Raw genomic sequence first — 25,032 nt, forward strand, 5'->3', positions numbered from 1 at the left:
GTGGTGGAGAGTCGGCGCGTGTGGTTAGTTTGCGAAGGTATTCCTTTTCACGCTTGGAATTGGGATACTTTAAAAAACATAGCTACTAAGTGGGGCAAGTTAATAGCAATTGATAACAGTTGTGAGTTCCCTTCGTCTTTTGACCGAGTTAAAATTCAAATACTTACAAATGCTCAAGGGAGAATTGATGAGTTATTAGAGTTGAAGGTCGGGGATAATTTATTCAAAATCTTGGTGCATGAAGTTGACCCTTCCTTCAAACCTAATTCTTGGGTCCCTGAAGATTGCGATATCTCTTTAGAACTTGTTCCTCCAATTGGACTGTGATTGTTCGACAGCTGTATTCAGAGGCGTTTTTTAGTTTGTGGTTGTAATTGTTGGTTTTTGTTTTGCTATGTTATCTTACATCTTGAGGTGTATTTTAGAAATAGGGTTATTGTCTTAGGGGCTTTTTGTTTGAAGATGTAAGATTTTTAGGTGATATGGTTTGTATTGGTTTTTATTCCCCTTTGAGGGTTCGGTGTTACCACTTGTACTTGGTCTTCTATTTAATAAAATATGAGGTACTCTTTTTTCCCTTCCAGTGTTCTTCAACATACTTTTAAGTATGTGGAAGAATATGAAGGGAGTTTTTAATGAGACCTCCAACTTCTATCAAAAAAAAAAAAAGATAGAAGGTGATAGGAAAGAACATAGAAGTACTTTCTATCTTCATCCATGCTAACAAAAAGTGAATCCAATTTGAAAGATTATTGAAGAGGACATGGGAGACATGCCAGTTGAGTGTTGCTAATTTACAGTTTTGTTTGCTGTTTGACAAATTATTAGGATTTTGTTGTCTTTTTTACTTGACGTCTGCAATTTATTTTTGCCTTTTCTTAAAATAGAAGCAGATGATGAAATGCAGATCATATATTATAAAAAATGATAAGTTAAATAATGCACGCATGTACATATCTAGCTGATTTCAACTCTTTATTGTGATTTCAACTATTGTTTTATACAATAATATTAACATCTCCGTATAAAATCTGAAAATTGAAATCTGTTCCTCGAATAATTTGAGGATTTAGTTTGTCGTTGTGGACATGTTCTTGATTTCAACTTTACAGTTTGATTTCTATAAATTTACTTAAGATTGTCTTTTTTTTGCTTTGTAGTACATAGTTTTTGCCAAAATGTTACTCCTGAAGACACGAGATCTACTATTTGAAGCAAGTGTCACGTCCACATTTAAAATCAAGAGCATTTCTTGGTGGCTGTTTAGAGCTTTACTTATTCATCAACGAATTTTGGATGAGCGGTCTTCTTCACTTTTTGACTTATTGCAAGTATTTAAGGGCGAAAATTCTTATCATTTTGGAAGTTTGGAAAAAGTGACAAGTTACTGGGGTGATCAATTGCAAGATGGGGAAGCATCAACAATTGTTTCAATGGTTCATTTAGAAGCAGGGGTACTAGAATATATTTATGGCAGACTTGATCATTGCAGGTGAGTTTCAAGAAAATATGGTGTAGGCTTATTACCGATATATTGATGCTTATTTCGAAGGGTATTAATTGAACCAATTGATAGGAAAATTTATACATAGCTTGATCTGATCTTAATGGAATTGTACATACATTTGTGGAGCTGTTCATTATTGCATCAATTAACTGCTCATTATTTTGATTCATTGTTGCATGCTTCAGAATTTGAGTGATAAGTCTATTCCAAGTCTCATCTTTTGCCTGTCAATATGTATTTGTGATATTACACAAGAAATAGTTGTTTTTAACAGGTTTTACCTAGTCGACCACACCTTTTCTCAAGGCATGGTAGTTGCTTACGGGTTTTTTTTTAGTGTCAACATTTCATGCCATTTTTGAAATATGTAGAGGGAAATGTGATTATTGAATAATAAGGGAAATTTTGAAAGCCTTGTATTCTCACTCTTGGAGGTCATGTTATGCTTTGCTATTTTTCTCTTCAGCACAAACCTCTTTTTAACTCCAAACCATGATTATTTGATGAGTTGCCTGAGGTTCCTAGTTGTACAAGGTTCTTCTGTTTTGAAGCTTATTTTTGTTCATTGAAGTCAGTTTCCTCGTTGCAGGTTAGACTTCGAGTCGGCCGAATTGGCTGCTGGTCTTCAGCTCTCTGTTACTGGCATTCTTGGGTTACGAACTGTACATCAGGTAAACTTTGAGGTCTTCATAACGCATTTGTTATGAATTTTTGTTCAATTATTATTAATATTAGGAATCATCTTTCCTTAGGTAGAACCAAAGGCACAAATGATATTGGTTGCAAATACAAACTCGGAATCAGGAAGTGGTGATATAAACACTTCCATAACTCCCAACAATCAGTTGACTAGTCCAAATGTCAGTGAAGCGTCTGACATATTTATGACTCCAAAGCTGGTAGAGAATGGTAATGATTTTGGAAAGAATGAGTGTGGTGGTGTTGCTTCCACTTTAACAGCAGTCCAGCAGGCTGTGGTTTTAGCACAATGCCTGCTAATTGAAAAGGGTTGTCCACATGGTGAAATGCAAGGTATGGGGATCAAATATTATTCTATTGGACCCTTTTACTGGTATGAACGTTGCTTTTGGTTTTTGTAACATGGTATTATAATTATTTTGCTAAGGCGAGGAGTCTTCAGAAAAATAAAATCTTCCTGAATCAGTAGGCATGAATTTGAATTCATTGTGGGTGCCTTCTTTATGTAAAGTAAGGACAATAGGCTTGACATTGTTATCTAAGCTAGGAAAAGGTCTTGACATCATGAATATTGTGTTCTTTGTAGTCTCTTCTTGTATAGTTTACGCCTATTCATATTAGATTTTTTCATATTCTTGTGCGAGCATCAGATGTATTGCCTCCAAAAGTAAAAGTAAAACCCTGTTGCTTAAACCATAGCTCCTTTTCACAAGCACTTCTTTTTTTTATTCCTAGTCACCCTTCAATTATTCCCTGTCCTTGCTTCAAATTAATGAAGTGATTCTTTATCTTCTGCCGCTGTTCGCTTCTCAGATTTTAGCCTGTTTGGATTTGGCCAATGAAGAGTAAAAAAATGCTCACAAATTTAAATTATTCGAAATAATTAAGAACAATCAGTTTATTTGTTTATTTTTTTTTTGATAGGAATAGGAGGTCTCGTTAAAAACCTCCATCATCGTTGCCTCTTAAAAAGAGGCAACAACCTGAAGGAGGAAAAGAGTACCTCAATTTTATTAATAAACCGAATTACATAAGATACACTTTACACTGACAAATCCTAACAGAAACACAACATACCAACGATGACACTCAAAACGTTCAACCTATCCCCTCCTTAGCTAGCTTGTCCGCCTCACAATTACAGCTCCTAGGGACCCATCTAACCAAAATGTCCTTAGCAGAAACTAGGGCAGCAATGTCCCCGACCAAAGTTCTGAAAAAAGAGGGGGTCAAAATAGGCCTCAAGATCCAATCCACTACCTTAGAACAATAACTCTCTATCACTAATCTACCTTTCCCCGCCCAATGAGATGAAAGAAAAACAACAATTCCCTCTTTAATTGCTTTCAACTCAGCAAACAAGGGCGGACCAGGACCCACAGCAGTAGAGAAGGAGATAAGCTTAGAGCCGTTCGAGTCTCTCAGAATTCCCCCTATTCCTCCTTGTAAACCATCAGACCTTACCGCCCCATCCACATTGAACTTAAAGAAATCTGGTGGAGGGGGGTGCCAACACGTATCCTTCCTCAACTTAGGAGGGCACACTCCAATAGTGTCAGCAAGCCTTGGATCCCCTACCAATAAGTCGACTTGGATATTTGCCTTAGGATATTTTGCTAAAAACCAGTTCGCCAGCCTGAATTTGGAGATGAAAAACAGTAAAGCCAAGTCAAGTTTACCGTTTTCGAACACCACCGAATTCCTAGCTATCCAAGTAGACCATAAAACAACACCGGGGATAAACTTCCAAATAGAAGACGAAGCCATAAGATGAGGCCAAGAGCACAATAGAGACTTAGGGTCCTTAGGCAGAGCAGTTACTACATCCCAAAGACAAAGGAACTTGCTCCATAACTCCCCCGCAATCGGACACACAATAAAAAGATGTTGAATTGTTTCATCAGCCTTAAGACATAAAGGACATAAAACATTATCCAATGGTATCCCTCGCTTTATCAGCTCTACTCTAACAGCCACAAAAAAGTTTGAACCTTTGGAGGAGCCAAACCAGACCACACCCAACTGCTCCACTGGAAATTCCCTCTAGATCTGCCCGAGATGGTCAATCTACATGATTTAGCCGAGAACTGACCGTCACCAATCCCAGACCAGGCCAAAAAATCATCGACTGACTCCAACAATCCAATGTTGTCCAGCAAGGACATTAGGGAAATCCACTGATCAAGTTCCCAGTCACATAAATTCCTCCTTAATTGAATATTCCAAACCCAACCACTGATTTCCTGACTACCAAAATCAGCTACTCTCCCCCCTTTATTAGTAGAAAGAGCAAAAATCCTTGGAAATTGTTCTCTAAGAGTTGAATTATTTACCCAAACATCATTCCAAAATGCAATAGATCTACCATTCCCCACTTGCATCTTCGAGTTTGACCTCAAGCAATCACCAATTTCATCCCTCTTCTCATAGTTACTCCTAATACCTCTCCAAACCCAAGAGTCTTGAGGAGAAACTGCCGAACTTAAAGATAAGGATAAGTTGCTGCTATTGTGAATGCAGCAGAGCAAGTTCTTCCATAATGAATCCTTCTCGTTAGCAAACTTCCAAACCCACTTCCCCAGTAGCACTCGATTGATCAAACTCAGGTCCAAAACACCCAAGCCCCCCTCGTCAAACGGTTTACACACCAAATTCCAATTAACCCAATGAATCCGTTTTCTTTCTGGACCTTCCCCCCAAAGGAAACTAGCCATTATAGAATTCAGCTTACGATTAACCTTGGGGGGAATTTTAAAAATGGACATGAAGAAAATCGGCAAGGATGACAACACCGTCTTCACTAGCACCAATCTCCCCGCTAACGATAGAGTTGAAGCTTTCCAACCCGCTAACTTCGAAGAAAAATTCTGGATCACTGGTTCCCACAGCAGATCAGAGTTCTTGGACGTACCAACCGGAAGACCAAGATAAGACATAGGCAGAGTACCCACTCCACAGCCTACCACCGAAGCCCTTTCTTCTAAAAGTTCCTCTCCCAAGTTAACACCGAACAGCTTGCTCTTGGATAAATTAAGATTTAACCCTGACATTAGACTAAAGATCCTCAACACTCTCCTAACATTCAGAATTTGAGTAGGAGAATCCCTGCAGAAAATAATTAGGTCGTCTGCAAATTGTAGGTGGGTCAACAAGAAAAGATTATTCTCCCTACCAATACTAAACCCTTCAAACAAACCATTATCAGCAGCCTTTACCAGCATAAGGTTCAGCAGTTCCCCTACTATATTAAATAGCAGAGGAGACAAGCTGCAGCCTTGTCTTAGCCCTTTGCCCATCATAAATTCCTCAGTGGGAGAACCATTCACCAGAACCGAAATAGAAGCAGAGGATATGCATAGATTAATCCAAGAAATCCACTTATCTCCGAAGCCCATAACTTTCAAAAGCCTCAATAAGATCGGCCATTCTACCGAATCGTAAGCACGCAGAAAATCAGCCTTAAAAACAACTCCTTTCCTCCCCCTTTTCCTCCAAAAATCAATAGCTTCATTAGCTAAGAAAGCACATTCGTGCAGCTGCCTACCCGGGATAAAGGCAAACTGAGTAGGGCTTATAATATTTGTAATGACAGACACTAGCCTTCTAGACAGAACTTTAGAAATAATTTTGTACAGACTGCCAACTAGGCTAATTGGTCTGTAGTCTTCAATGCCTTCCGGGTTACTGGTCTTTGGAATCAAAGTAATAAAAGCGTGGTTAACCCCATGCTCCCATTTCCTTCCATTGTAGAAATCTTCAACAAACTTCATAATAAAAACCTTCAGGCCGGGCCAGAATTTCTTAAAGAACCCCATCGTAAAACCATCCGAACCCGGCGCTTTGGAGCTGTCTGACTGCGAGATTGCCTCCCACACTTCTTGCTCAGAGAAATGCCTTTCGAGAATTGTCACCTGATCATGATTCAGTTTAGCAAAGTTCAGATCCATAGCATCCACCTCAAGAGTTGAATTCGAGTTATAGACAGCCTTGAAATAGTCAGAGATAAAGCCTCTCAGCTGAACAGGGTCCGAAACAACCACCCCACCCACCTTCAATGCAGAAATGGAGTTAATTCTGCTTCTATTCGTTGCACAATGGTGGAAAAACTTGGTGTTTTTATCCCCCTCGTTATTCCACTTCAATCTAGACCGCTGTAGCCAAATACTCTCCTCCTTCCTATGCAAATTCCACAGTTCCTTCCTCGAACAGACAAGCAGTTCCCTTTCTTGAGCAGAGATCCCCCCACTCTGAAATTTCAGCTCCAATCCATTAATCCTCTCCTCCAAATCTGAGATTTCTACCGAAAACCCTCTGTGATTAATCCTTGGCCAATTCTTTATAGCTAGCTTAGTCCCTTTGAGAATGGAGAATAAGCCCCTACCCCCGAAACCATTCCTCGAAATTGCAATAGAATTTTCAACCACCCCAGGAAACCCCTCCTCCTCCAGAAGATAATTAAAAAAAAACGAAACGGCTTAGGACCCCAATTAAAACTTTCCTCAGCTAACACGACAGGATTATGATCCGAAAGGGATTTAGGAAGCATTCTTTGAATCACATTAGGAAGAAAATTTAAAAAAGATCCAGTAATAAGAAATCTGTCCAGCCTAACCCAAGTGGGGAACTCTCTAAAATTACACCAAGTGAACCGCCCCCTACCAGCGGTAAGTCCATCAGATTATAAAAATTAATAAAAGATCTAAACAAATCCATAGAGTGCCAATTCTGAGTAAAACCACATTTCTCTTCCGGAACGAGATAAGCATTGAAATCCCCCCCTATACAAACATGCACATTCAAACTACCCGCATAACACATGAACTCTCTAAAAAACTCTTCTTTGTCAGCCTCTACTGATAGGCCATATACATTTATTATAACACACTCAAAATTACTCAACTTAAACCTCCCTGAAATAGCCAAAAATCTCCTGTCCTTATGCTCAGAACCGGCCTCGAAAACATCCTCATTCCACAAACACATCAAGCCCCCTGCCGAACCATCAGCAGGAGAAAAGCTACTGCCCTGCAGGAAATTAGCCCCTAACTTCCTTCTCAAGCCACTACGACAGACTGAAAGCTTAGTTTCTTGTAATAACAGAAGGGACGACTTTTCAATAGAGACCAACCTAGCCACTGCTCTGATTTTTTCCTTCTTCCCTAGCCCCCTAACATTCCAAGTAATAAATTTAAGATTAGACATGCGAAAAAAACCTCACAACACCCCCTAACACTCCTACTCAGACGATCAGGAATCATTACATGGCCCCTTCAACTGCAACTTAACAATCTCCTCTTCTAACACCTGATTCCCCCCTTTAAACGAGATTCCCAGCATGTCACAAACCTCCCTAGTAGCAGCAGCTTCTATCCTAGCTTCCACATAATCCTGCACAGACTGCGTGGGTTCCCTGCCTTGGTCCAAGGAATCCCTGACCAAACTCCTAAACGCCCTACTATAAACTCTATCACAGAAATTAATGACCACTTCACCTTCCGAGCCCACACTGCCAGAGTGAGTAGGGGCCACTCTAAACCGTCTCTGAGAACTAAGGTTGTTAGATCGTGAAAGGACCTTGACTGGACTGGTTCTATCTCGAGGAGACGAAATAGGATCTCTAACACTCGAATTAGAACAGCAATCCTCATTAATGTTTAAACTGAGGCCCTCCATGACCAATTTCATGTTCAAAGGACCCACTGAAATAGTACCCGGACGGAGATCCCTAAGGCTACCTCTCTGCCCATCAGACTGCTCAATAACCAGACAAGCCTCCTGGCCACATTGAGAAGACTCCCCCTCCTCCCTAGTACACATCCTCCCCACCAAATAACTGCCAACTTCTGCAGGAAGGTTTGATCTAATGTTGGAATGAGTAAAGCATTTGTCCCCGGCCCAATTACATGCCGGCCCAGAGGGACAAACCGCCTTAGGAGAGACAAGGCAGTCCTCATTACCATCCAGCTGGGCCTTAACGACTGGAAGAGAAAAATCTCCAAGTCCCAAACCCCTTTTACAACCTTCAATAAAGTCCCCCCCACCTTCCTGCTGACTTGGATTCCCACCACTTGCTGTCTCCCCATAGCAAACATTCACATCCCCCATATCCTTTAAAACAACATTCTCAAACTCATTCCCCTTGATAAGCATACCACGCCCACGTGAATTATCAGTCGCTCATTGGTTCTTTGTATGGAAGTTTCATCCTATAGCCTTCATAAAATTATTTTTAAACTTTAGAAGTCTTTGATGACCAATTTCGCTCACCTTCATCTTCAGTCCAGAGAAGTTCCAGGAAAAGGGAAACAATCACATGTACTGTTTGTGGAACTTTGTAGCCATATATTGAGAATGATTTTGTAGCTATCCCTTCTATGTTTTATCATCGCATTGTTATTATAGGTCTGATATTATTTAAGTTCAGAAAAATAAACTGAATTCTTCATTGGCTAATACAAAAATACTTGAATATATAAGTATGGAAACTAATATATCAATGAGTCCCTTAGTCCTAACAACACAAATTAAGATCCCTTAATTTAAGAGATTAATATACACTGCATAATAATGGAAGTTATGGATATCTCCTTATTTAAAAGAGTGACTGAGTTCAGGTGTTAAGTCTGGTCAGTCATTCTTGTGACTGTTGTTGTAGCATAGATGGTTTCCGCTGTGTTAGTGTGGTTGTGTAGGGTTTTTTCGGTTGCTTTTGGTTGTTTGTTTATGTTGGGGGTGGCCACCTGGTTGTATCTTTTGAATCTTATGGTTAATGGAATCTTAAGGCACTCTTTTCCTCCTTCCGCTGATTAAGGAGCTTTTTTACAAGATCCTTTAATCAATAAGGAGGTTTTTAACGAGGCCTTCAATTCCTATAAAAAAAAAGAGTGACTGAGTTTCGACAAACTCGGATATTATCCGTATAGAATAGGAGTTGGTTTTATTACCTATCTTTCCTATCAGAAAGTTAAATTAAATGTCTAGGCTACTTTTCTTTATTTAAAACTTACTGCTCTATTTCTGTTTCAGGTTGGGATATGGCTCCGTATATAGAGGCAATTGATTCTCAAAAACCTTCGTTCTTCATTGTAAGCTGATTAATGCAAAAGTGTCTAGTTATCTGGGTCAAACAAAGTTGTACACAAGTTTGTTTGAGGGGTTTAAATAGTTAATATTTAACTGTATTAAATGTGAATTAAATTCCTAGATGTTCTTTTTGATTTACATATGGAGTTTTTCTTTAAACTAAGTTTGCCAGAATTGGATATGCAATCTTAATGTAGTCGAGATAGCAACATGATGCTTGTTGATCAGAAGAAAGATGATATAACCACCATCAGAATTATCTATTTGATGAACTATCAGTTTTTAATGAGGCCTGAAATTCTTATAAAAAAAAAACTATCAGTTTTTTTAATCGCAAAAAGTTGTTTGGCATTGAAATTATCTTAAACGACATTAATTTGGATTGCTTCTTGCTTTAAACTTTTGTCAGTTGAAGTGTTTCTGTAATACATTACGAATTCGATGGGAGTCTACTCGCAGTCGCACAAAGGTGCGTGCACTACAGATGATGGATAACTTGGTAAGAACAGTGTCCATACATTGATACTTTTTCTGGCCTCTTTTAAAAATATGGTTTGGCTTTGCCATTTTATATTCCTGCTTGTCCTTTGCTTATGTTCGGTTTTCTTTCTGTAATTGTAGTGTCCAATTAGTAATGTTACATTTATTACTATCGAACGTTCTTTTTTGGTTTGCAGCATACACTCATAACGTCTACATATTAATTGATACCCTATACTAGAAATACCATGATGGATGTCAAAGTTTGATGCCTTTTCTACCTTTGTGTTGAGTAACTAGGCATGCATCTTGTAGGAATTTTTCTAAGAAGTTAACTTTTGATGTTTATAAGAAGCTGCTTCTTTTATCATTGTTTCTTTTCTTAAGTCTACTGTATGTGACGTCAACTTTTTCAGTTTTAGTATTTTTTGGAGTCCATTTTGTTTTTTAACAAAATTATTCTGCACTATTTCAGGTTGAGAGTATTCATAAGCCTTCACTTGGGGTTCCACTGAGGCTTCCTTTTTGTTATGCTGTTTATATCCCGACAATTCCTGCTCTTCGGAAGTAAATATATTTTTGTTTTTGCATTAGGTTACAGCATATCTTATAATGTTGTTGGCTGTAGTTTGTATATGTATCTTCTTTAATAGAGCCAATTATTTTAACAATTTCTTGCAGTGTTCCTTTATTCACTTTTTCTCATTTTCCTCATAATTTTAGGCAATATGGTGAGATTTTAGTCAGCTGTGGTTTGATTGGAGAGGCCCTTAAAGTCTTTGAGGATTTGGAGTTGTGGGATAATGTAATATACTGCTACAGGTATGATGAACTATATTGTCTCTTTTCCGAGTTAGATTTCCTTCTATGTTCATCCGTACATTTTGTTCTTTTTGGAACTCTATGTTTCATATTTCAATATCATGTGAAATGTGACTCGCGTAAACAGAAAATTGGAGAAGAAAGCAGCTGCATTTGAACTCATCAAGAAGCAGCTGTCTACAGCACCAAAAGACCCAAAGTTATGGTATGTGGATTCACCTATTTTATTGATCTTCTCATATTGTATTTTTTATCCCTTTGATTTCAAATTAAACATGTTTGTTTCAAAGCTTGTGCCTACGCTAAAAATGCCAGTTTCATTGACTTGGCTTGGCTTTTTTTCGTTGCTTCCTAACTTGCTTTCTTTCTACCTGCTTTTACATTCTAAATTTGCTTAAAAGAGGCGATCAGAATTAATTGAACTTGAGCAAATAACTAAAACGTAGACTGATCATAACATAAAAATTCTATGTAGTAAGTGTTCAAAATATTTTTTTGGTTTTATATCGAAGTGCGCTTTTGCCTTCGTAAAGTCAAACATCAATAACAAAGTTAACAGCAAAGAGTATACATTTCCACATTTCATTTTGATTTTAGTATAATACCAATCCTAACATAACAAGTCTATATAAAAGTAAAATCATACTTGCAAAGTGCACTTTTGTCTTTCAAAAAGTTAGAAATTGGATTTCAAGTGTTGAAAAATTTAGATTTTTCATTTTTAAATCTTTGGAACTTATTTACGTAGTTGACGAATTGTCGAATTCCAAAGTGAAAAAAAATTAAAATTCAATTAAGAAAATAAAATTTAAATTTAATAAAAAATTATAAATTCCAGTTGGGACCTGCCAACAAAACTTAATTCCCTGTTTACATACAAGTGAAGTACGATTGTCATGCAATCTTAACAACGATGATGAAGATGAATCCATTTTTGAAATCTGTAAGATCTAATATGTTACTAACAAGCATCCGTGAAACGGAAAGAAAAAGTGAGGCCATCCTCCGATCCATCACTATAATCAAAACTAGCAATCAACTTTCACAAAAATGCACCAAGTCTTCCCTTCTTAGGTCTTTCAAGGTGGAGAGAATGCAGAAAGTTAGAGAGAGAGAGAATGAGTTTTCGAAAAGCAAGTTTTCTGTTAACAAGTTTAGAGAGGTCCATGGAGGAGTTTTATGGTCAGCTTTTGTTGACAATCTTAGTAAGCAAGTGCGTCGTAGTGAGTTATGGAACCGTTTTAGTGTTTATGGGAAAGTTATTAAGGTGTTCATTCCTCTTTTTAATAACAGACCGAAGTATAAGGTTAGTACGTTTGCTTTTGTCCACTTCGCTTGTAAGGAGGATCTGTGTAATGTAGTGGAAAATATGAACAATGTCCTGTTTGATGGAAGGAGAATCTCAGTGTCTGTAGCTAAGTATCAGAAAGCCTCTCCGTTAAGGAGGCAGGTAGATGAGAGGGTAGATGGTTCATCTAGTGGGGCATCAATGAGGGAAAATGTGGGAAGAGTTTTGTCTAATACTGAAAGGGCTAGGAAGATGGAGTTGATGGGTAGGTTTTATGATGGTAGGACTTTTAAGGATACGGTTGTTGGGGTGAACAAGGTTCCAGAGGGTGTCAAGAAGGACAATTTTTTTTCCTATGGAGGAGAGGAGAAAACCTATGGATGTTTTTATTCCGGTGGATGATAGGGTCTGGTTAAGATCGTCTCTTACCGGGATTTGCAAAGCAATATTTGAAGTAGATTTTGTGCAGAAAGCGTTAAGAAATGAGGGTTTCGATGTTAAGGTCGTTAGATGGGGCTTTGCAAAAAATGCTTGCTTGGTTGTTTTCCAGTCGGCGGAGGAAAAAAGGAGGGTGACAGAAGGAAACTGGGAAGCTCTATCTTTCTGGTTTGAGTATTTGGAACCTGTTTTGGATGAGGGTGGCATCCCCCAACCTTTTTTGTATGGTGTCCATTATTGGAGTGCCATTAAATTGCTGGTCCGTTCCTTTCTTTACTAGTTTGGCATCTAGGTGGGGGGAGTTAGTGAAGATCAAAGACGAAACTGCCCAAAGAGTGGACTGCAGGGTGGCGCATCTGCTGATTAGGGTCGTCAGTCCTTTTGACATCCCTGAGCATATGAGCGTGAATACTTACGGGAGGAAATTCCTGATCAAAATTAAGGTGGAATGTGGTGATGATTTTTTTCCTGAGTTGTCAGGATTGGTGGAAGAGGATGTTCCAGAGGTTCCTGGGGCGGGGAATTCCGCTAAGTGCAGTCAAGAGGACGTTCAGGTGCAGAATGGTTGGCACGTGGGTTGTCAAGACAAGTCAGGAGCTCATTCTAGGCTGTTGGAATGGGCCCAAGGATCCCACCATGACAATGTCTTGGAAAATGGAAAAGGTTTCAATGGGTGTTCAAATTCAATATTTAATTATTCGGTGGACAAGTGTAGAGGAGTGGAAGATGCAGTGGTTGTCTCCACCCAGCATGGGAAGTCGGAAGCCTTTATTGGAGGAATAGAAGGTGGAATGTGTATGGGGGGTGAGTCTCTTGAGCATGATAAAGTTGACTGGGAGAATGGGCTTCGGATAGGTACATCAAGTCCAGTGTTGAGTGGTCTGGACCCAGTTATTGGCCAAAAATTCTGTTCTGCTGCAGATAAGATTAACGATCCAGCTGGGATTGAAGATGGTATGGGGTCTGTTAAAGTGGTTAAGGTGGTAAGCTCATCAGGTGGTTCACAGCCTCGGTCTGCAAGTTCTGTGAAGTCCGGCCCGGTTCGCAGGAAGTTAGTTAGGAGTTTCAAGAGGTTTTACTGCAGGTCTAAGAGAAGAAAGTTGTGGATTAAAGACGTGCAGGCTGGTAAGAAGGATTCTCGAAGGGAGTCCAGTAAGGAGTTAAGTAGGGCTGCAAGTTCAGAGGGTGGGAATTCTGAAATTCCAGTAGCTGCTGGGTCTTCAGAAAGAGACAATGGTGGTCCAAGGATGAGGAGTCTTAATAGGAGATTTAGAAGATCACTCTTTAGGGAAGCTGTGGAACATGCCAGTGTGTCCACATTATCCTCATCAGCTTTTCCTGTGCTGTTGGAAGAAGCTGTTGCTACATGGGAAATCAGTAAGATTCTGGGAGTTTCTTTCAAGGAAGGGAAGGATGCTTTTTTACAAAAGATTATGGACTTGGAAAAAGGCTCGAGTGCGGTCAGCTGAGGTCGGGGGCAATTCATAGGTTTTTTTCTGGTTTTGTCATATAAGTTTAGAATGCAGAGGCTTATTATTTTGTCTTGGAACGTTAGGGGGTTGGGTAAAAAAGAAAAGCAGAGAGTTGTTCAGAAATTAATCTCAGAGAAAAAACCATCTTTTCTTTTTCTTCAAGAAACAAAACTTGAGAATTTACCTTTCGCTTTCTTGAGAAGGAGTGGATTGAATAAGTTGCAAGGTTTTGTTGTGTCTCCAGCAGAAGGCTCTTCAGGAGGTATTTTTAGTTGTTGGGATGAGTCTGTTTTTGTGTTAGAAGAGCATCATATTCATAAGAGGTTTTTAGCAGTGTTCGGGAAATTTAAGTCCAACCAACTTAAATGTGGGTTTATTAATGTCTATGGTCCTTCTGTGGAAGAAGAGAAGGCAGGGTTTTTTGAAGAACTGGGACTGTTCATTAATGGTTACAATGTCCCTTTGTGCGTGGGAGGAGATTTCAATGCCTACTTAACAGAGGATGAGAAGGATGGTATGGCTCAAAATAGGAACTCGATGGAAATCTTTAGGCTTTTTATTCAGCAAACGGGTCTTATTGATTTGCCTCTAATAGGGGGGAAATTTACATGGAGCAGCAATCGGGATGTTCCAACTGTTGTTAAACTAGATAGGTTCCTGGTTAATGTCAGGTTCTCAGAAGAATTTTACTGTATCAACCAATTTTTACTACCAAAGTCTATCTCGGATCATAATGCTATTGTTCTTGAGAGTGGGGAAGATAATTGGGGGAAGAGGCCTTTTAGATTGTTCAATTATTTAATGTCTGAGGATGGTTTTGAAGAGAAGGTGGTTGAGTCCATTAAGGAGTTCAAGGAGGAGAAGAAAAAAGCTGGAATTTTGAGCATTCTAAGGAATACAAAGGCAGCCATTAAGAGCTGGTCTGGGGTAAGGAAACAGTTTCCACGGCTGGATATTGCTGCTCTGGAAGATAATATTCATCAGTTTGAATTAAGTTTGCAGCAAAATCAGAGTGCCAATGTAGATGTCAATGCGGCAGAATTGAGGAAATGGAGAAATGAATTGTGGAGACTTTACAGAGTTGAGGAGCAAATTTGGTTTCAAAATTCAAGAGAAAAGTGGGTGAAAGATGGAGACCGAAATTCTAAGTTTTGTCACACAAGTGCTTCCATTAGGAGGAGGATGAATTCTATGAATGCAATTCATGTTGATGGTAAAATTATCAAAATCCGGTTATTATAAAGTCTACTGTCAGAGAACATTTTTTTAAAGCTTTTAATCATCGTTCTACCTTGGAAGTGGAGGATATTAATTTGAACTTCTCAAGAATTTCTCTCGAGCAGCGTTTGTTGTTAGAGAAGGAGTTTACGGAAGAAGAGATTTGGGATACCATAAACTCGTGTGATAGTAACAAAGCTCCTGGGCCAAATGGGTTGAATATGGGTTTCTTCAAAAAATTCTGGCCTCACTTGAAGAGGGATATTCTAAAGTTTTTCCATAATTTCTTTTTGGGAAAGGAGTGGGAGAATGGCATTAATCATTCTTTCATTACCTTAATCCCGAATGGTTCTAATATTGGGGGTTTGGATGATTTAAGACCTATTTCTCTCGTAGGAGGGATGTACAAGATTCTGTCCAAGTGTCTGTCGAGAAGGTTGAGAGGTTGCATCAAGGATATTATCAGTGACTCACAATTTGCTTTTATTCCGGGTCGACAAATTTTGGATTGTTCTTTTATTGCTAATGAAGGTATCGACTTATGGAGGAAGAAAGGTTTGAAGGCTTGTGTCTTTAAGGTGGATTTTAAGAAGGCTTATGATACGGTAGATTGGGACATTCTCTTTAAAGTTTTGGATAAAATGGGTTTCGGATCAAAATGGTGTAGCTGGATTCGGACTTGTGTCACTACAGCTTCGATGTCAGTGCTGGTTAATGGTGTTCCTACGGATGAATTTTCGTTGTCTAGAGGTCTTAGACAGGGTTGTTCCCTCTCCCCTTTGCTGTTTAATCTTGTTGGTGAATTGCTTAATCTTCTGATTATCCAAGCAGTACAGTCAGGCCTGTTTTGTGGCCTGACAGTTGGCAAAGACGAGAATGTTGTTAATTTGTCTCATCTGCAATTTGCAGATGATCTCATCATCTTCTGCAATGCATCGAAGACTCAGATTCTTAATGTTAAGAGGGTTCTTCGAGTTTTTGAAGTTATGTCAGGCCTTAAATTGAATCTCACTAAGAGTAAATTATTTGGGATTAATATTTCTGAGGAAGTGGTTGCTCAGTGGGCTAATGCTATAGGTTGTTTGGTAGGTCATTTCCCGTCCGAATATTTGGGGCTTCCTCTTGGTGCTAAGAGAAATTCCCAGCACATGTGGGATCCAGTAGTGCAGAAGTTTTACAACAGATTAACAGGCTGGAAGGCTAAGACAATGTCTATGGCAGGCAGATTGGTTTTATTAAAGGCAGTTTTGTGTGCTTTACCAACCTACTATATGTCCTTGTTCAAGATTCCTGTTTCGGTATATGATAAACTCAATGCTATCATGGCTAGATTCTTATGGGGAGGAGGAGTTGGAGGTTTGCTTATGGAGGAGGTTTGCTCTAGTTTTTTGTCGTTCAATGAAAAACTACCTACTAATGCTTCTTGGATCTGGAAATCGATGGTTAAGAACCATTTCAATGAGGATCAATTTGGAACTAAGTTTCGAAGTTTGTTTAATGTTAGGATGGGGAATGGTGGGAGTATCAGATTTTGGTTTGATAGTTGGGCGCTTGATGTCCCTCTTAAAGTGGTTTTCCAAAGATTGTTTGCTCTGTCGATAAACAAAAATGGGAAGCTTAATGAGTTTGGGGAGTTTCGGTCTTCAGTTTGGGTTTGGCATATTCAATTGAGAAGGAATTTAAGTGATTGGGAATTAGATCAGTTTGCTGAGTTAATGGATGTTATCCATAATTTCACTCTAAATAATGAGATGTCAGATGGTATGGTTTGGAGAGGGAATGGGGAAGGAATTTTTTCTGTTAATTCGTGTTTGAAGTCTTGCTGTCCTGTTTTGACAGCAGATTCTTTTTGGATGAAGCATATTTGGAGGGGTTTAGTGCCTCCTAGAGTGGAGATCTTCATGTGGCAGGTCGTGTATCAAAGGTTGCCAGTTAAACTTGAATTACAGAAGAGAGGAGTTTCAGCAATTGTTGATGTTGTTTGTCCATTATGTAAGAAGGTGGATGAATCCTCTTCTCATTTATTTTTTACTTGCTCGGTCGCGTGGTCTATTTGGAATAATTTTGAGATTTTGGGGAGTTTGTTCAGTGTTACAAGCTGATGCTAAAAGTTTTTTGTTAGCTTGGGGAGATTTGGTGCCTAGTTCTATAATTTGGTCGTTCATTCCGGGAGTGGTGTTTTGGACAATCTGGAAATGTAGGAATGCGATTGTGTTTGATAAGGGGAGTTTAGATCAGACTGATCTTTTCTTTATGGCAAGATATCGGCTGGTTGCATGGTTCTTAGCTGTCTATAAGGAGACGTCTATTCTAATGGACTGTCTTATTTGTGATCCTGCGCTTGGGGATTGTTGCGCTAATTCTAGATCTTCAGTCATTAAAATTAAGGCCTGGACTCGGCCTCCAAAGGGCTACATAAAGTTGAATGTGGATGCAGCTGTTACTGCAGATTGGAGGAAAAGTGGAGTTGGGGGAATTCTAAGAGTGGAGAATGGCTCGGTTGTGGGTTCTTTTCAAGAGGCTTCTGGTCCGGGTCCTCCCATTTTGATAGAACTAATGGCAATTAAGAAGGGTTTGTTTTTCTTTGCTTCAATCCAGCAACAGTTTGAGGATCGCTTGATTGTTGAAACTGATAGTAAAATTGCGGTGGACTGGATCAAGAACTATGATAGATGTCCCAATGTATATGTAGACCTTGTGAACGAAATTGTTACTAAGTTAAGAGGTTTGGGAGGCATTATTAGATGGGTTGCTAGGTCAGCTAATGTTGAGGCTGATGCCTTAGCTAAGGCTGGTATTGGCTAGCTTTAAAGTCTTTTGGTTATGTTTGGGTCTGTTATTTTTAAGCTATGGGTTGGTGTGTATAGGGAGTCTATATGATTGTTCCCTAAGTATTATGTAATTTATGCGTTTTAATGAATTTTAAGGCACTCTTTCCCTCCTTCCGCTGATTAAGGAGCACTTTATGTTCCATTAATCATGAAGGGGGTTTTAACGAGGCCTGCCATTCCTATAAAAAAATATATATATGTTACTAACAGTTTATCTAGAGTAATAATAAACTAGTGTAATAAAATAAAATATTAATTTTTTTAAAATTTACCTTTTCAGAATATGATATTTTTGATAATTTTAAATGAGATATTTACTTTCATAAATAATTATAATTAAAAATTTTATAAGAAAATGAAGTGTTTATCTTCTTAGTCCTCTACCTGTTGCGACTGAAAGAGGCAGAAACAAATTAAATCAATTGAATTAATGGCATGATTGGCATCATGCATTTACTCTGTGTACTAGTTTTTGGTTCGGTTGTTTCTTCTTGAGGGATCAAAGAGTCATCACCCTAGCTTATCATAGTAGCTGCTATGATTTTAATATGTAATTTTTATTTTGTAGGTGTTCATTGGGTGATATTACACATAGTGATACCTGTTATGAGAAAGCCTTGGAAGTTTCAAATGATAGGTCAGCGCGAGCTAAGGTGACTGACTTAGGTTTCTTATAACTAAATTGGTTTTAGTATGTTTTGTTTTAGTATTTTCATTATAATGGTCTTTAATTAAATTTTCATTTCCTTTTTCTTATTACTTCCTTTTGTATGTGCCAGCGATCTCTTGCTTATAATGCATATGGAAGAGGAGAATATGAGAAGTCTAAGATCTTATGGTATGTTTACTTTATTGCTTCTCTACTTTTCTGTTATAATGTCTCATAATTTTTGTAGCTTATAATTTATTTGGGTCGACATAAAATGAAAAGTATTATTTGGCTGACAAACTGATTACACTTGAACCAGGGAGTCTGCCTTGGCCTTGAATTCATTGTACTCAAACGGATGGTTTGCACTTGGTGCTTCTGCACTGAAGGTATGGAGCTTGATATTTCTGTTTTGCTTCTTGCGCTAGGCAACACGTAGATCTATTTATCAGGTTTTGCACCAATTTTGCATGCAGAGAGTATATATAACAGTATGGATTTCTCATTCAAAAAATAAGAAGAGATTTTTAAAATGCAGGTTTGTTTCTTTGTTATAAACCTTTTAACTTATGATTAACATTATCATGTACAGGCTAGGGATATTGAAAAGGCGCTTGATGGTTTTACTCGTGCCGTGCAACTTGATCCCGAGAATGGAGAGGCTTGGAACAATATTGCTTGTTTGTATGCCCTTTTCTCTTTCATCGTTTATCTTATGTTTTCATTTTCTTTCCCAAGATATATGTACTTTTCTCCTCTTCTGGAAATGCCAATCACTGCTTTTATCCCTGGGATAATTTTGTGTTTGGGGATTCTCCAATAAAATGGGGTTGGGTTTTATATTTTGCAGCTTTAACATTTTTTTCACAGGCTCCAATTATTATTTTTCTTATATATGCATCTTAACTTTGGATTAATAACATTTTCTAGATTAATGAAGAGCTCTCTACCCATGTCCTCTAAATGAATGTTGGACACGGATGCTTCATGGAAAATGAAGAGCTGGAGCAACATAACATTCTACATTTGTGCCATACTTAATCAAAAAGTACAATTAATCTGTAAAAGTGACATCTCTGAAGTGGAAATAAAGATTTACAGTTGGGGTTATCTAAAGATTTTGGTTTGGTACAAGCTACTATTGAAGAAAGTTTTTGCCTATGACATACTACGGAACAATTGTTTATTTTGTAACTAACAAAGTCATGTTCAAGTTTCATTTAGACTCGTTTGGGAGTTTAGAGATGTGACTTTTGAGATCTTTAAAGCTTGGTTCCTTGACTTTTTGAGATATATCTTTGTTGAACCGCCTTTTGTCATATCTTTTGATCTGAACCAAATATCACTATTTGAGTTTTCTGCTTCCTTCTATGTGGGAATTACTCTGTCATAGTTCTTATCCACTTTGATGGAAATTGTGTCATTATTTTCGATCGTATAGATTTTGGTTCATGGAAAATTTAATCAATTGGAACATATCTGTTGATCATGCAGGCATATGGTTAAGAAGAAGAACAAAGAGTCCTTTATTGCCTTCAAGGAGGCCTTGAAATATAAGTAATGCTTTTTTTTACTTTGATTAAATCACACAAATCACACATTATGCAAACACCAGGCCTGTATTTTCAAACACACTGTTTATTGGTGTATGGTACTTGCAATCTGTTTTGATTACAGACGGGACAGCTGGCAGATGTGGGAGAACTACAGTAATGTTGCTTTTGATGTTGGCAATACTGGTCAGGTAATAATCCTGCCTAAGCTGTATGGTTTTGAGGTGTTACTTAGCTGGTAAGAATTAGCCATGTTACCATACCCCATCTGGTATAACATTGTGCAAGTCCTCTCTTTGGCCCTTATCGGGGGGCTCTGTTTGATTCATGTGAAGATTGCATTATGCAGATGATAGGTAAAATTTTATAGCATTTAACTATTATTCCCTGATTATTTTGAGTTTCAGATTATTCAAGTTTAAGTTGTTAGGTTAAGTTTGAGTTCAGGTCACTTTTATATATATATATATATATATATATATATATATTTTTTATAGAAGTAGGAGACCTCATTAAAAACCTCCCTCTTAGTTGGCTCTTGAAAAGAGGCAACTAGCCGAAGGAGGAAAAGAGTACCTCAATTTATTGATAAGTCAATAATTACATAAGATTACACCATTACACTTGTAGCAACCATAAACAGCCAAACCCAATTACTACTTGTAATAAAAAACTAAAACAGTCATCCAATCCCCTTCTTAGCTAATTTATCTGCCTCCCAATTACAGCTCCTAGGAATCAGTCTAACAATAATCCAAACCCTTTTTTATATTAACTTGTAGTTTTATTTATCTTTTCTAATAACACACACACACACACACAGAGAGTATGCTTGATCTAGGTTTAATGTTGTCATTTGACTTAAGCTGAGGGTCAGTTTTTGGTTGATCTGGGTCTGGATTACCTCAGGTTCGTTGTTTACTCAAAATATGTTCAGTGGGTTGGTTGCAGTTTTTTCTGTTTATTCAGGTTTGGGTTGTTTAGATTTAGGCTCTGCTTAGAGGGTGGAAAGAAAAACGTCCAGAAAGGAGAAAAAGTAGGATGGAAAACATGTTATTTCTTCTGTTGATGTGCTTTGTATGAAAAAAAATGCAAAATGGAGAAATTTTTTCAAGTTTTTCCATCCACTGCTTTTTTTTTTATGGATTAATTGTCAGATCTGTTGAAAGAGGTTTAATTGACAGCCTCTCCCTCCATTTGCTGAATGTGGACGGATTGGGTTTGTGGGCTTGGAAAGAAAACATCCATCTCTCTCCTTTTCTTTTCGTTGATTTTCTCTTTTATCGAAGCACACCTAAGATCCACTTTGTTTCCCCTATTCCATCCTTTCAGTTTTCTGCTGTGCCAAGCAAATCCTTAGAGTTAAATTAGGTTAAGGGGTTCAGCTTCAGATTGTTTGGGTGGATTATTCCGGTCAGTTTAGCCTTTTCCCGGTCCTCTTTGAACCCAGGAGAAAAAGGTTATTCCTAATAGCTAGTAATATGTTACAGACAGTTCACTGTACTGTCTTTGCCACGCTGCTGGTATGAACTATATGAATCTGCCCCGTTGTGTAAGATGCTAAATGATGAAATAGTTAGTGTATAAATGGAAACGACTTTCAATGAGATAGAAAGTAACTTGTGGTTTTGAATGAGACCATTTGGTAAGATAAATCTAGACCTTTTTGGATATAAATGGAAGCGCTTAAATTATGACTTAGTTTTGTGCATTTAAATGAGACCTTGTGACTATTCTTTCTAGTTAGTCACAAGATTCTCTTCATGTGAGCATTTTCTCAAGTGGCCGTTAGTTGAATGACTATTACTTTCATTTTGAAGTAGAATATACATCTTTTGTTTTTTTTTTAATATTCTTTTTACTTATCTTTGTAGGCGCTGGAAGCTATTAAGATGGTTTTAAATATGACCAATAATAAGAGAATTAATGTTGAATTACTCGAAAAAATCATGCAATATTTGGAGGAAAGGACTTCAATTAGACTGCCTGCTGTAAACAATGTTGATGATCTTTCCATTCAGACCAGTTTCAATGCACTTGTAAATTCTGTTAACCCATCTGGAAATGCTGAGCAGACTGCTGGAAATTTGGGAGGAAATGAGCATTTGGTGGAGTTTCTTGGGAAAATTCTACAACAGGTTTCAAATTCTTTCATGGTTCTCATGTTCTAGTATCTTTTCTCCTTATCACGAGTGTTGGTGAACTCTCTCACTTTGGGAGTTAAAAGTTGTCTCCTTACAGGGTTCTAATGCTTAGCGCCAATCACAGAACTTCTAAATTTGTTGTCATATGGATCTGTATGTACTTAAACATGCTACTTTAGGCAGGCATTACTTGGGCTGTGCGATGTGGCTAAATTATGCCTATGTTGATGATATACTTGCGTTTCTAATTGAAGTGAGGCTACTCTCTTTGTAGATGTAGCTAAGATACAAAAAAGTAAATAAGTTATGCATTTGGAAACAGTAATTACTATCACCACAATATCTAATGCATTTGACTTGTCCGATACAGATAGTTCGAAGTGAAAGTCGGCCAGAATTGTGGGGCTTATATGCAAGATGGCATAGAATTAAAGGTGACCACACAATGTGCTGTGAAGCACTCTTGAAGCAAGTTAGATCATATCAGGTATCTCCATTTACATTTACAGTGCCTTATATGCTATTAATGCTATTAATGCTACTGTAAATTTTATAATTTTAATTTTTTAAATCATTATGATCGACCAACTATATATGCTTATTTGAGCTTCTGACTCTGGACTGGGTTAAGTTGTAAACTCTTCCCTCCCCAGGAGAGCTTTTTAGTGATTTTATTGTTGTTATGCCATGAATTTAAGTCTCTCTCTGTCTCAGGGATCTGATTTGTGGAAAGATAGAGACCGCTTTAAAAGCTTTGCACAGGCCTCGTTGGATCTTTGTAAGGTCTACATGGATATCTCTTCTTCTACCAATAGTCGTCGAGAACTACTTACGGCTGAGATGCACTTGAAGAACACACTAAAACAGGCAAGTTGTTTGGTATTACTATTGTAGATTGCGTTGTTGCCAGCATTTATGATTTATCTTTTCTATATTTTAACTTTTAAACATTTTCCAACTTTTTACGTAATTCATTTTTAGTGATTCATCTGTAAGGATTTGAAATATATTCGTTTTCATCATACATTTTAAGTTGAAGATTCTTTAGGCCCCAAATGCATGATCAATCCAACAAATCATGTATATTGAGCATTAGATCTAACAGTCCGATTAACTAAAACAACTCAAAACGAAATGACTTTGCAATAAATAATTGTTACTCGAGTGTAGTTGATCTCGACTTTTTCTTAGTCACTAGTGCATGGTAAGTCAGTCATTTATGTTTATCCTTAGTCATGTTGTAACAACTTGCTAGAAGTATGAATTACTTGTAATGTTGTTGTAAGTGGCATTTTAGGCTGGGGCATTTTCAGACGCCGAAGAATTCAGGAACCTTGAAACTTGTCTTGATGAAGTAAGAATAAAGCTGCAGGCAGAGTTTACAGCTACTTAAAAAGTCGGAAGTAAGAAAGTTTTGCAGGATTCACTATCCACTTCTGAAGGTAGGCTTGCACCTTCTTTTATTACCATGCGAATCTATGTTTTTTGTTTAGGCTAAATTTGTGTGGTCATAATTGGTGTTGTCAAGATGGCGTGTCTAGGCTAAATCATGTATATTATTAGCCCATAAAATATCAACATAACTGCAGATAAACTAAACCACCGTTTAGAGTTTATTATCATCTTGATATATACACTTATATATGTATATATATATATATATTTGGCACATATGTTGACATTTATATGTGTACACATATTAGGCACATACATAAGAAAGACGCTCACAAAAACATAATCTAGTGCTTGGATGGCACCTTGATTCCACAACATTAGTCATAATCGTACATTGTCTCTTTTCTTTTTCATGTAGGGAAAACATGGCTGACGAAACGAAGGCGATACAAATTACGAATTGCTTATCTTCTCCATGGTTGTTCCAGCCAAGTGGTCAACGGTAGCCAAGAAAGCCATAGTCAAAATAAGAAGAGCAAAGAATTCCCCTACAATTAGTTTTTGTTCTAAAACCATATTTTCTCTATGCACTCGAGTTTTACCAGGTGGAGGACTTAACTTACTTTTGGAGAAATAGAAACATAATTTGAAGATCCTATGCGTTTACAAATGTAATAGTTATGTAAAACAAAAGATTTATCGTCTTCAAGTTGTATGATTTGTGTTTTAGTTGTTTTCTTTAAATTATTTTATATCCGATACTAATATTTAACCATGGTCATCATATTAAAGGATTTGAAAGGTTTTCTTTCCATCGGCTTCCCTGCCTTGCTAGTCCCTAAAAGTAAAAGAAACCATTTACAAAGTTTTTTGGTATCGGGTTCGTGTCCCTTATGCTGTAAAGCTGAAGGAGACTACTCAAGTAATTGAAGGTGTTCAATCATACTCTGCAAAACATTGTTGTGGGGGTTCAATATCTAATTCATATGTCTTCCATTTTTGCATTTTGTAAGAAAAAATGTATTCTACATTCAAGAATAGTTGGAAGTGAAAATAGGTAGTATCGCATTTTCAGTATTTTAACCTAATCAATACATGCTATGGTTTATGGAATAAATTCAAGACCTTACAAACGAGTAAGATCAAAATTATTATACCACAAACAAAAAAGAAATATTATGCAAAAAAGTTACGACTAAAATCATCGACGAAAGGATGGTAATTTTTATGAGGATTCACGTTTATGGGTGGTAAATTTTTTTAAAAAGTATTAAGAAAGATTATTTATTTGTTTAAATTTAATTTTTAATATAATATTGAGGGAAGATACAAATACCAAAATTATAAGTTTCAGGTTTTCTCCAACAAATCAGAGTGCCGCAGCGGAAGCTTGGTGTGCCCATAACCCACAGGTCCCAGGATCGAAACCTGGCTCTGATATGTGGAGGTTGAT

General features: G+C 37.6%; 2 protein-coding genes across 4 annotated transcripts in view; one reads left to right on the forward strand and one right to left on the reverse strand.

Annotated features, from left to right (window-relative positions):
• The window catches only part of LOC120198221 (ataxin-10-like), a 13,037-nt gene extending 5,504 nt beyond the window's left edge, over nucleotides 1-7,533 (reverse strand). Inside the window, exons 1-2 of the mRNA XM_039199579.1 lie at nucleotides 7,530-7,533; nucleotides 4,225-4,231 (exon numbers count right to left, since the gene is read on the reverse strand). The gene's annotated coding sequence lies outside the window, so the exon portion shown is untranslated. The remainder of the gene's footprint in view (nucleotides 1-4,224; nucleotides 4,232-7,529) is intronic.
• The window catches only part of LOC120198219 (tetratricopeptide repeat protein 27-like), a 27,188-nt gene extending 3,152 nt beyond the window's left edge, over nucleotides 1-24,036 (forward strand). The window contains exons 3-21 of one of the 3 annotated variants that reach the window (XM_039199577.1): nucleotides 1,161-1,492; nucleotides 2,097-2,178; nucleotides 2,260-2,539; nucleotides 9,233-9,291; nucleotides 9,699-9,788; nucleotides 10,245-10,336; nucleotides 10,493-10,591; nucleotides 10,719-10,796; nucleotides 18,407-18,491; nucleotides 18,618-18,676; nucleotides 18,807-18,876; nucleotides 19,080-19,171; nucleotides 19,982-20,044; nucleotides 20,165-20,231; nucleotides 21,915-22,178; nucleotides 22,555-22,671; nucleotides 22,899-23,051; nucleotides 23,482-23,626; nucleotides 23,998-24,036. In XM_039199577.1, coding sequence (XP_039055508.1) covers nucleotides 1,161-1,492; nucleotides 2,097-2,178; nucleotides 2,260-2,539; nucleotides 9,233-9,291; nucleotides 9,699-9,788; nucleotides 10,245-10,336; nucleotides 10,493-10,591; nucleotides 10,719-10,796; nucleotides 18,407-18,491; nucleotides 18,618-18,676; nucleotides 18,807-18,876; nucleotides 19,080-19,171; nucleotides 19,982-20,044; nucleotides 20,165-20,231; nucleotides 21,915-22,178; nucleotides 22,555-22,671; nucleotides 22,899-23,051; nucleotides 23,482-23,577 — 2,178 coding nt within the window. In that variant the 3' untranslated portion in view covers nucleotides 23,578-23,626; nucleotides 23,998-24,036. Of the gene's footprint in view, nucleotides 1-1,160; nucleotides 1,493-2,096; nucleotides 2,179-2,259; nucleotides 2,540-9,232; nucleotides 9,292-9,698; nucleotides 9,789-10,244; nucleotides 10,337-10,492; nucleotides 10,592-10,718; nucleotides 10,797-18,406; nucleotides 18,492-18,617; nucleotides 18,677-18,806; nucleotides 18,877-19,079; nucleotides 19,172-19,981; nucleotides 20,045-20,164; nucleotides 20,232-21,914; nucleotides 22,188-22,244; nucleotides 22,339-22,367; nucleotides 22,438-22,554; nucleotides 22,672-22,898; nucleotides 23,052-23,481; nucleotides 23,627-23,997 lie in introns of those variants that run through there. The other 2 variants (XR_005523342.1, XM_039199578.1) reach the window with 2 other exon arrangements.
• The last annotated feature ends 996 nt before the right edge of the window (nucleotides 24,037-25,032 follow it).

Source organism: Hibiscus syriacus, unplaced genomic scaffold (genome assembly GCF_006381635.1).
Source record: "Hibiscus syriacus cultivar Baekdansim isolate YM2019G1 unplaced genomic scaffold, ASM638163v2 tig00117056_pilon, whole genome shotgun sequence".
Taxonomy (NCBI): Eukaryota; Viridiplantae; Streptophyta; class Magnoliopsida; order Malvales; family Malvaceae; genus Hibiscus; species Hibiscus syriacus.